The 12,402-nt window shown below is 40.3% G+C and overlaps 1 protein-coding gene across 2 annotated transcripts; it reads right to left on the bottom strand.

Moving 5' to 3' along the window:
• Positions 1-1,088: 1,088 nt before the first annotated feature.
• On the bottom strand, positions 1,089-11,940 carry LOC117824281 (alpha-1-antitrypsin homolog). Of its 2 annotated transcripts, XM_034699736.1 has the most exons (6): positions 11,761-11,940; positions 6,146-6,191; positions 5,175-5,781; positions 2,659-2,929; positions 1,731-1,875; positions 1,089-1,401 (listed from the first exon to the last, which is right to left on the bottom strand). In XM_034699736.1, the coding sequence occupies exons 2-6, from the start codon at positions 6,146-6,148 to the stop codon at positions 1,210-1,212; spliced, it is 1,218 nt and encodes a 405-aa protein (XP_034555627.1). In that variant the 5' UTR covers positions 6,149-6,191; positions 11,761-11,940; the 3' UTR covers positions 1,089-1,209. The 2 variants fall into 2 exon arrangements, with proteins under 2 accessions (XP_034555627.1, XP_034555629.1); XM_034699738.1 differs by lacking the exon at positions 6,146-6,191 and having other exon boundaries at positions 1,210-1,401; positions 5,175-5,626.
• Between the last annotated feature and the right edge of the window lie 462 nt (positions 11,941-12,402).

Below are 12,402 nucleotides of genomic sequence, written 5' to 3' on the forward strand. Positions count from 1 at the left end.
AATTTTTCTTATTTTTCTGGGCGCTCATTTACGATCTCTTTAAAGCAAAAGACAAAAGTGCAAGTTTGCATACAGAGCTACTCAAACAATTAAAATTTTTACTAATTAATTATTCTCCAAATAATTATTTCTAATTCATTTTGAATTAATTATGGTGACGTTTTTGCTTCTAACACGGGGCTTCACCAGATCCGTGTCTGGTCCAGTCCGGCTCCGTGCTCTCGTCCATCAACACCCACCAGTTACGTTTTCAGAACGCAGCACGGACAGGACTGCAGGGCAGCTGGAGTCATGTGACCGAGGTTTTCCCGCGGCAATCACAAAATCAAGTATTATCAGTCTTTATCAGCCTATGAAAACCTCTGACCTGTTGACTCCAGGCATAGCTCCGCTCTAAATGACATTTTGTTGTCATAGTTAAGTTAAAAATCTAATGATAGCACGGAGTGTTTTATTCTGAAAATTAACCAATTTTTTTCATTTTGTATGGGTCGGACTTCCTGTCCTGCTTTGTGCTGAATTGATGCGTCATGCTCCAGAAAAAATAGAAGTCTTGCGTATCTTATCTGTTGCGTTCCGACCTGCCGGATCAGAGCTGCAGACAGAACTCAACGGGGAAGATCCAGGGGGGTTAACAGACTGACTCGAATAGGAACCTGTCAGATCCGGTGCCGTGATGGATCAGAGGTGGACCAAAGACGGATCTTGGGAATTTGACCGTAAGGTTATTTGTCTATGCAGAATGTCAAGTGCTCAGTTCTTGTCTCTAACTTTCAACTTTTTGGGATCATGTTTTGAATATTTTTTAGAATTAAAGCATGTCATTCTTTTGTTCTGTTATCTATTAATATGTCCAATCATCAATCATTAGTGTTCTAATAGAATATATGATAAATGCTAATCACAAGTTTCCAGAGTTCAATAAATGAAAGATTAAATTTATTTTACAAAAAACACAAAAAGCTGCTAATTTCCAACAAACTCCAAAGTTTGCTTTCGGAACAATAAATAGATTTCTTATTTAGCTCTAATGTATCATGACAGCGCTACTTCTCATTCAGATCAATGAAGTCTTCAATAATCACAGGTTCTCTCATACAGTGACTTTTAATACAAGCATATTTCCTTCTACATGTACCCAGAATCACTGATTTTGTCATGATAAGATATTTGTGATGAATTCCGAGAACAAAATTCTCCTGTGTGCCTTTACACGGCTGTGGGGTCATTGATCTTGCCCATGAAGAGGATGCTCCCTGTGGAGTTCTCCAGGATAAAAACCAAGAAAGGTCTGTCAATATATACTGATGGAGGCAAACTGTAAGGTGTCATCTCCAATGTGCTGGCAGCTGCTGCTTCTGTCCCAGCCTCAGTGACACTGAGCACTGCCTTGTGGGATGCCTTTTGAGGAGAAAAAGGGAAGTCTTGTTGGAATCATACAGGTCAGTATTTATTATTTTTCTTCATTTCTTTTATTTTTTCATTAATTTGTGTTTTCCTTTTCCTATTATTTCCCCTCATTGAGATATCAACCTTTAGCTATCCACCCCCCATTCCTTGGCCTCAGAGCTCTGCCTTGTAAACCACCTGCTGCACTTACCCCTCACTTAGCAGGAAAAGGATGAGATGCAACAAAATAAAATAAGGAATCAGAAATGAAATGAATAAAGCACTAGTCCAACTGCTAACACTTAAATTAATAAAATCATCATCAGGTAATAATCTCATACCTTTGAGATTTTGAGCGGTACCACTGATATGCCAGAGAAATCAGCCCCGTTCTCAAAAGCTTTGGTTATGCCCATTTCTTTGAGTGTGCTCTCCAAGGCAGCATCAACAGAAATTGAAAATTTGGGCAAAGTCAGCTCTGCATACCTGAAAAAACAAAGGACATCACCAACAGTTCTGTGCAAGTTCACACTGAAAATGAGCTGGCTCAAAGAGTCATTCAGAGTAAAATTAATTAATTAACTCTCATTTATTTTTCAGTAGAGCTTCAATCACTAGCCTTCGATCATTAACATTCCCTAAACTAAATGAATTACTCTACTACAGAATCATGGACAGATATGGAGTTGGAATGCAAAGAAAATCTCAATTCAACACACACTCAGGACTTACAAATGGAGCCATAAGCCAGGCCGTATCTCACGTATGAACAACATTTTAGCATAGACAGGATAGAGATTTAAGCCAAATATAACATAAAATATGCTCACCAACTAGCCATCTGTTTCTTAGAGCAGGGGTTCCCAATGTGGGTTCGAGACCCCCGCGAGACAAAAATGGGGGTCGTGCAATGTCTTCCAGAATGTTTGATTTTTTTAAGTTGTTGAAAATAGTAAATTTTATCTATTATAATAAAAAAATAGACAAAAAGTAGTAGCGCACCTTGACTTGCACTGTTAGTAAATGAGGCCCAATGCTCTGTCAAGTGTCACTATTGCGGACAACACTGATCCCCACTGTCCAAATCACTGGAATGTGTACTTGAACTACAACTTGTCTAATTGAGTTTGATTGTTCTAAACATGAATATTCATCCCTGTCATTTTCTCTCAATTACCAGTTTATTCATGTTTACCAAATAAAGCGATGGACCATTCGATCTTTGACACGCTTTATCTATAGCCAACCAATTAACTGTAATCCACCAACCTCTTAGAGATCGAGTCTTGCCAGTGTCTGATGTGCTCTTTGCTGATGTGGCCCTCCACCTCCTTCATCTTGTCTTCATCAGGCAGGACAATCATCATGGAGCAGTTACCTTTGTACGGCAGCACAACAACAGTGGTTTGGTTTTCACGGTCCCTGTAGATTTGATGAGAGCCAGTCCTCTCCATCATGTCCACCTGAACTTCAGTGGTCTTGTCAACGTTGAAGACCCTCATCCGTGTGTTGTAGCTGTTAAAAGGTTTCTCCCACAATCCTGTACCAGGCACAGATGTGTTATTCATTCAAAGTAGAAGTCTGATATACAATTATTGTGCATTATGTTAACATACAATCTCAGAACCCATTGATGGTCATCATCATTCAACTTCTAGCCAAGACTTTTTTCTGTCCAGTTGTTCTCGTGTGCAAAATAAATCCCATCATTTTTGGTCTTTTATATCCCCAGGAGTAGCCCTTCTGTTTCAAGTAGGTTTTAGTTCAACAGAAGACAGTAAGTTACACAACGCTTTACTTTAGCTTACCTCAGAAGTATGAGCTCCAAAAAAAGGAAAGCATTTTCTTGTGATTTACTTACAATTTAAGGGTCTTAAGTTTGCCAAAATTACAACACCATGAAGCAGATTTCTAAAAAAAAAAAAAAAAAGTTCATCCCGAGGAGGAGATGAACACAATGTCTAAAATGTTTCAGCATTGAATGTAGGTCACCTTGATTATTCCTGAATCTGACAGCTGATTGGCTGTCACAACACTTAGACACATTGTGTCTCATTCATGAAACATGAGTAAATCTGTGTGTAGATTTGCACATAAAAGCTCACACTACTAAAACTCTACTCCGGATTCATGAACAGTGCGGGAAACTCAGATTTGAACGTAAACACGTGTGTAAGATCATGAGTACCAACCCATCGTAGATTGACAGCGCGCTCCCAGTGATCATCAATTAGCATAAATCCCTGCCCATGAATAGCAAATAACCACCATATAAGGACACAGACCTGTGCATCTGGTCGGCCTGCCCTGCAATCATGGCGCAAGGAAAGAGGGATAGAGAGTGAAAAAAGAACTTCTCCAAAGGTGGAGATTGAGATATTTTGGGGGAAGTGGAATCTAGGAAGCACATTTTAATTTCTATGGATATAAAATGGTAAGTCTCTACATATAAAACACATGCATTTGTATAGACTACATTCTTACCGACTAGCCAGCCATCTCTCACAGCTCCATTCTCCAAACAGGTGCCAGCAGTCAGCTGTGTGAGCCACAATGTTGAACAACACACAGTTTGCATCACATATCGGCTGCACATTCACGGAATGAAAGTTTTTCCGATTTATGTACTCAAATGCATCATCAGATGGATCCTTGATGCATATGTGTGTGCAGTCTGGCACCGATGACATCTGGCATGTTGGCCAGCGTGCTAAACCCCCGCTTTACCTCTATTTGCCGTTGTGCATCATAGGGGAATTGAATGTACTCCGGCCTTAATGCAATAATGCCGGCAAGTACTGCCGGTAAAATGCGGCTCATTGATGGCTGGGAGATTCCAGATGTATCTGCCATCTCCCGCTGGAAGGTCCCTGTGGCTAAGAATCCCAGCATGGAGAGCACCTGCAAATGTGCAGGTATGGCGTGGCTTCTTTTAGTTGGCCTTGTCAGGTTAGGCTCCAGGTAGTCTGTGTGGTTTTTAACAAGTAGTTGACATTCTAAATAAACCTAATCTAGATATCAATGCTTTAATTGCCAACTTATTTATTGTAAAAATATATTGTATATATATATTTATTTATTTTTTCGATATTTTGCCATGTTTAAATTACGTGTCTTAAAGGCATCTGCGTATTGTGTACATAACAGAGAGCAGTACGTATTAAAATGGTAATTTCCGACGGTGACAAGCAGTATTTATGTGTATTCCTACATTTACACAAGCGCTACACACAGCCGGGAGCAGGTATAGATTTTATGAGTAGTTACTCACAGATCAGCGCAACTAAAAGATTGATGAATGCGGAAATCCGCGGAAATTTCTGCTACACACAGTTTACATACAAATTTGTGCTGCTCACGTTTCATGAATGAGACCCATTGAACAGATATTTCACTTCAGTTGAATTTTTTGATCTTGAGCATTTTGGTAACCTCAAACAAAGAAACAAATAAATCTTCGTCAGATTACTGCCAATGGAAGCCAGGATGTCAGTACAGCGATGTGTGCTCTTCCTGCTTTTGCTCTCAACAGAGTGTTCGTCCTTTACTTTAAAAGCATGCTGGTACATGATTGGTCGGTCTACTCAGACTACAAACATACTATAAATGAATGGATTAGCATACTTCCCCGATTAATTATCCAGAACCTCAAGGATGGATTATATATTTATAAAAGGAGATTTAGAACTTTAAATATGTTTATGTCACATGTGGATGGTTTGTTTCTTGGCCCATCAAGGCCAACCCAAGAACAAAAGAATTATTATTAAAACTTGCGTCCTTACCCTTAAAGTAGACATAGTTGATCAGCACCATGGCTGTATCAGAATCCAGGTCCTTCACCAGATCTCTGATCTTGTCTTGGGTTTTATTTGCAATAAAACTGTTGATCTCAGCTGCGGCCTCAGTGGGATTACTAAAGTCCACATTGAGGATCTCACCAGAGTAGGACTGTTTGACATCATTCAAGAACTTCTCCAGAGGATTGAAGCCAGTGTGGACAGCAGCAGCATTGCCGACATCCAGCTGAAGATTCTCCTGGCTGTGTCCATGGATGTCAAAGAGATGCTTGTATGCTTCATTGACTTCAGTCTGGTTTAAGGCGCTGTAGCCCAAGCTGGAGAACAGCTGGCTGTGGGTTTCACCTCGAGCTCCTGCAGACACCATGGACAGCACAGTGGAGATGCCAAGCGGCGAGTAGAAGATATTCTTTCCAGCACTAGTCTTTGCATTCAGTCTTTTGTAGAGGGCAAAGGCAAAGTCATTATTAGGGGAGGACAGTTTGTGGTCTTCTTTATGGCTGCGTTTAGGGTGGTGGTGGTCTGCCCAGGCTGCAGCCAGCAGCAGTGCTAAGAGTGCATAGCTGCTGAAGATACCACACATCTTTTCAACCTGTCAATATGACACAGAAAGTTCTCAGTGACCTGTCCATGTTAGTCCACAATAGTTGACTGGATCAGCCTTATGGATAATAATGAATCAACAATGCAAACAAAACTTAAATTAAGTTTTAAAAGGTGAATTAAAACAATGCTCTTAGCATCAAAATGAAAAAGACAAAGTAAACAGCTTTGCTAGAGGGTTAGGATGCTTTTCAACCTCGACACTGACAGCTGTACTCTTCAACTGTTGCACAAAGTCTGTCAACACATCATTAAATGTTCACTTTTTTCTTTTAAATCACTCAATACAACTAAAAGGTCCCTTCTTAAAATGTAATTTCTAACACTTTCATTCATCGGAGGTCCATGCTTACCATTGATGTCCTCTTCAGTGCCACTTGGCAGCAACTCTAAAATAAACTTGAGTAGATTGAAGAGAGAGTCATCACAGAGATCAGTTAAAAATTAACAAGAAGCAAACTTCCTGTACTGTGCTTGGAGATAGCTAGTTTCTGACACAAAGCAACACAGTGAACACACCATGAGTAACAAGTACCTGTAGGGAATTTAGGGGCTTTTGATCTAAAGGTTGTATATACACATTGATCATAAAAATTAGGACCTTTGAAAGATAAAGTATTTCATATCTTTCAGCCTTTTTGACAAATATAATTTATTACCTGGCTATCACCTTGCTGTGTTAAATACCTGATATTGATTGGTCAAAACTATAACAAATTATTACTTCTGAATAGCAAAGGCAATGCAAGGGACAACCAGATCACACATGTAACATATATATCAAATACATTTGTGGTAAAGTGTTACAGCACACCTAGAGTACAGTTTTTTATTTCACCTCTTCCTTTTGACAATGTGACAAAAGAGTTACTCATTAGTGGGCAATATCAGGGTTCCCACGCGTCCTGGAAAACCTGGAAAACAGTTGATCAGTTTTCCAGTACTGGAAAACACCTGGAAAATGGGAGAAAAAGTAAAATGTCCTGGAAAATCACATATAGTCCTGGAAAATTATTCCAACATGGCTGCGTGCGACCTGACCCGATCAACAAAACACATCCCCATGCATTGAAAGTTGAGTGCACGCTGTGCTGGAAAAGACAGCGACACTGTGCAACTTTTTTCACATCTTTTCTCCTTCACTTCATAATCATGCATTCACAGAAAACGGGGGTATATTGTTTATGTTTTATGGTACATTAACCTTGTAGAGTGCTCTTTTGATTCAAAGAGTCTTTTATTTAAGTTATAGTGTGGCCAGTGGAGTCGGGCAGAGAGCTCAGGGGTCTGTGCCTCACAACCTTCTCTGCAGGCTGAGAGCTCAATTACCGTACTCTAGCTCAGTTGTTCTCAAAGTGGGGTCCTGGGACCCCTGGGGGTCCGCGAACCATAGCATGGGGGTCCGTGAAATAATTTGAATACATTTCTAATAAATTCTAAAATTGTGCTGTCATTAAAAACAGCATATAAAGCATTGTTATGATACCATTTGGTGGCTCGAAGGGATATGTGAGTCTTGCTGCTGTTAATTTTCTGAAAGCGTTTAAGATCAATTACTTGAAAAGTATAAATGCTGTCATGTTGAGTCCACAAGGAATGAAATGACCCTCTGTTTTAAAGTATACTAGCGGTATTTACTTGATTCAAATTGAAGTGTTATCTGTTTGTCACTATGGCACAGGTCTGAAGTATTTACATTGATACGTTTTACAATACAAATAGTTCCAAGGGAAACTAAGAGTGTAAATGGTAGTAAGCATGTGCTTTAGTGATGGGAAGTTCGGCTCTTTTCAGAGAGCTGTCTCTTTTAACTCGGCTCCCAAAGAAGAGCCGGCTCTTTCGATTCCCGAACGGCTCTTAATTTAGGATCTTTTGTAGCCGTAAGTTTTATCTTAACTTTGCAAAAACTAATGGTTTGTGTGTTGAAAACCCTTTTACGTACAGTGCTTTAATGAGCAGCCTTATAATTGCCCAATTTTGTGCATTTATTCTTTTACAAAACCATTCTAACCCTAATCCTAGGGTTAGGGTTGTGATTAGGGTTAGGGTTAGGGTTACGGTTAGCGTTAGGATTAGAGTTAGGATAAGGGTTTGGGTTAGGATTAGGGTCAGGATTAGGGTCAGGGTTAGGATTAGGGTTAGGGTAAGGATTAGGGTCAGGGTTAGGATTAGGGCTATGATTAGGGTTAAATTTATGATAAGGGTTAGGATTTGGGTTAGGATTAGGGTTAGGGTTAGAATTAGGGTTAGGGTAAGGATTAGGGTTAGGGATAGGATTAGGGTTAAATTTATGATTAGGGTTAGGATTTGGGTTAGGGTTAGTTTTATGATTAGGGTTAGGGTTATGATAAGGGTTAGGATTAGGGCTAGAGTTAGGATCAGGGTTAGGGTTATGATTAGGGTTAGGGTTGTGATAAGGGTTATGATTAGGGTTAGGGTTGTGATCAGGATTAGGGTTAGGATTGTGATTAGGGTTAAGTTTATGATTAGGGTTAGGGTTATGATTAGGGTTAGGGTTATGATTAGGGTTAGGGTTGTGATTAGGGTTAGGGTTATGATTAGGGTTAGGGTTATGGTTAGGGTTATGATTAGGGTTAGGGTTGTGATCAGGGTTAGGGTTATGGTTGTGATTAGGGTTAGGGTTATGATTAGGGTTAGGGTTATGATTAGGGTTAGGGTTGTGATTAGGGTTAGGGTTAGGGTTATGATTAGGGTTATGATTAGGGTTAGGGTTGTGATTAGGGTTATGATTAGGGTTAGGGTTATGATTAGGGTTAGGGTTATGATTAGGGTTAGGGTTGTGATTAGGGTTAGGGTTGTGATTAGGGTTATGATTAGGGTTAGGGTTATGATTAGGGTTAGGGTTATGATTAGGGTTAGGTTTGTGATTAGGGTTAGGGTTGTGATTAGGGTTGTGATTAGGGTTAGGGTTATGATTAGGGTTAGGTTTGTGATTAGGGTTAGGATTATGATTAGGGTTAGGTTTATGGTTAGGGTTAGAACCAGAACTAAACTCAAGCAAACCCAACCAGAACTGAACCAGAACCGAACCAGAACTATACCTGAACCGTACCAGAACCGAACCAGAACCGTACCAGAACCGTACCAGAACAGAACCGTACCAGAACAGAACCAGAACCGAACTCAAGCAAACAGAACCAGAACCAAACCCAACCAGAACCGAACCAGAACTGTACCAGAACTGAACCAGAACCGAACCAGAACCATACCAGAACCGTAGCAGAACAAAACCGTACCAGAACTGAACCAGAACCGAACTCAAGCAAACAGAACCAGAACCGAACTCAAGCAAACAGAACCAGAACCAAACCCAAGCAAACCCAACCAGAACCGAACCAGAACTGTACCAGAACCGAACCAGAACCGTACCAGAACAGAACCGTACCAGAACCGTACCAGAACCGAACCAGAACCGAACTCAAGCAAACAGAACCAGAACCAAACTCAAGCAAACAGAAGCAGAACCAAACTCAAGCAAACAGAACCAGAACCGAACTCGAGCAAACAGAACCAGAACCAAACTCAAGCAAACAGAACCAGAACCGAACTCAAGCAAACAGAACCAGAACCAGAACCAAACTCAAGCAAACAGAACCAGAACCAAACTCAATCAAACAGAACCAGAACCAACTCAAGTAAACAGAAACAGAACCAAACTGGAGCAAACATCATTAATGACCTCAGTGCAGGTTGGCATTGAGAAAAATTAGATGCCTCAGCTTGGATGGGCTGATCCTATTTGTCCTCTCAGTGAGTATTTGCCCTGTCTTCAAGAAGACTCTCTCTGAAGGAACAGATGTAGCCAGGATACACAGCCTCCCCTCCATCACCTGTATCCTATATCCTCACATGTGATTGGTCGCATGGCCGCCATGCTGACCAATCAAAACAAAGTTCTGCTGTGAGCAGAGCTGGGGCTGAACACTGAGAGCTAAGCAGCGAAAGGAAAGGAGCATCAGCTCTCAGAGCCGCAGCTTTTGATCATGACACATCACTAATGTACTTAATCTGTGTTACAATTATGAGGGGGCCTTGGACAATTTTCTCACCTGTAAGGGGTCCCTGGCTCCAAAAAGTTTGAGAACCCCTGCTCTAGCTAGTAGGAGTCCAAATCCCGATAGTGAAAACAAACGGAACAAAAAGAGCGACACAGCTGCACAGAAACTCCACGTTGTAGACATCGCTGATCATAATAGACATCGCCATGCAGGAAGACAGTTTACATTTTTTAAATCTCTGAGAGATCTTCAAATACAGAGTGCGCCTTTACACTGGTGCAATTTTTTCAGAGTTTACGGTAACTCAAATAAAAAAATGTGACATTTGCTTTGTTTTATATCGACCACTTAGCAGGATGAATATCATCATTAAGCAGGTATATTTTGAGTCTGAGTTGAGTTGAGAAACATTTGTGGCCATTTTTGTCATTCAGTTCTATTTAGGTCATTAAAGCACTGATCCTCTGATCATTATTATTATTTAATTATTTCAGTAAGGCAGCTTCCCGATTCCTTTGCAGGCTCTTTTGTTTTTTTCTTAGCTCATTTTATATTTTTTGAGAAAAGAGAAAGCTGAGATGTTGCCCATCATTGTTACTTGGTTGCACTAATAAAGGGAAGTTCTGTACAGCTGTGGTTGCATTATTCTATTATCAATTTGCCATCATTTTTAAGTATGTAAGAGATGATTTCATTGATAGCCATAGACAACATGTCTTCAATGTAGACTTCCACTGAGAGGAACATATTAGACTATTTAGGAACTAAATTAGGAACTAAAGTTACACTGTCATACCAGCTTGATCATCAATGAAAATGTCCTGGAAAATGATCTCTGGAAAAGAGTGGGAAATTCTTATTACTGCCAAGTTACTTGGAGAGCACAAAAAGATTAGATTGCTGACCAGTCAGCAGAGGAAAGAGGATGAGAAGAAGGAAACAGTGCAGAAATAAGTGAGAGATGTTAAAACACACCAAGGAGCAGAGGGAGAGCAACATCACCCAAATTGAAGAAAACAGACACAAATAAATAACAAAAGTACAACGGGTATGAGCTTTGGCAAGGTTTTACAGGACTCATGAAGTGAAAGGAATACGCCAACAAACTTTGAAAGTAACAGGGAAGAGGACCTTACACTGGTGCTTTTGTTATTTTCAGCATGCCAACTGAAAAATCATAATACAAAAGTAGATGACGTGTGCACTTCATCAGTCCTGGTGAAGAGGACTGAATAGCCTTTTTTTTTTTTTCCTTATTTTCACAAAAACAGTGCGTTTCGCCCATGGCTTCATCAGCAGGAACTGGCCCGAAGAACACACCCACGAACCACCTGAGATAGACACTCATGCAGCCACAGAGTCACTCAACATCACAGTAATGTTAAGATTAAAATATCAGACTCGGTTACATTCACGCACACTCGACTTAAAAATGGTCTGTTACATTGCACATTGTATATTTTCATACTGCTAGACTTTGCACTCTCAACATCCTGCACAAATGTAGAGCTCTCCATTGCAGCTCTTGTTCCGTGCATGTTCTGTTTACATTGTTTTAAATATTTTTATCTCATTCTATTTAAGGATCTTGACAGCCATAGCGCTGCTGTTAAAAACTGTATACCTTCTAGAGATTTCTATTTATTTCTTTTGTACCGTGTTCATTGTTTGTGCATCAAAACACAGACTAATTCCTGGTATGTGTAAAACCTACCTAGCAATAAACCCAATTCTGATTCAAGCATATTTATGGAAAGTTGACTGCAAGGTAAAAGTGTGGCAGGGGGTGCACTAACAACAAGGATGACTGCAGCCGTGAAAAGACTGTTAAGGGAAGTTAACTGAAGAACTTCTGAGAGCTTCACAAGGAGCAGACTGAGGCTACCACACACAGATGTCTTCGGGAGAGAGACTACAGCTGTCAAGTCACAACATCAGCAGAGTCTTACCTGGGCTTAAGAGAAAAGAAATGGACTGTTGCAAGATGCAAGATTCAGAGTCCTCTTTTCAGATGAAAATAAATTTAGTATTTCATTTGGATGGAAGTGTGATGGTTCTGTTTCCCTTTTGTTCTCTTTTCATCTGCAGGGCATGTGTGAGGCAGGGGGCGTGGCTGACTTCCTTCACAGCAGCAGAAGAGGCACACCTGTTTCCACTCAGCTCATCAACCTCAGTGTAATCCCAAAGCTCTTACCTTTCTCTTAGTCCCTCCCACCAGAGATGCATGGAGAGGTGCAAGGAAATGAAGAGAGGGAAAAAGGAAATGTGTTGTTCATGGGTTTCAATCACGTGACTTTTTTTGTTGCTGCCGCATTCCTTTAGGATCGTAGCCCCATCAGCTGGCTGCCCGGCTCTATTCAGTCAGTTATTCATTATATATCTGTTATTTTTGATTGATCTTAGGAAAGATTCAGATTAAATCATCACAAAACATGAAATGTTTCACTTTACATGTAAAGAACTTTTTCACAGGTTTAAATTTTTTTTTGAGGTTTTTGTCTCATGCTCCCTCTGGAACGACTGTCCCTGCTGGATGCCCTCCTACCTCTGTATTTTCCCTGTTTAAAAAGTAAATACTATTGCACCATCTT

Source organism: Notolabrus celidotus, chromosome 13 (assembly GCF_009762535.1).
Source record: "Notolabrus celidotus isolate fNotCel1 chromosome 13, fNotCel1.pri, whole genome shotgun sequence".
Lineage (NCBI taxonomy): Eukaryota > Metazoa > Chordata > Actinopteri > Labriformes > Labridae > Notolabrus > Notolabrus celidotus.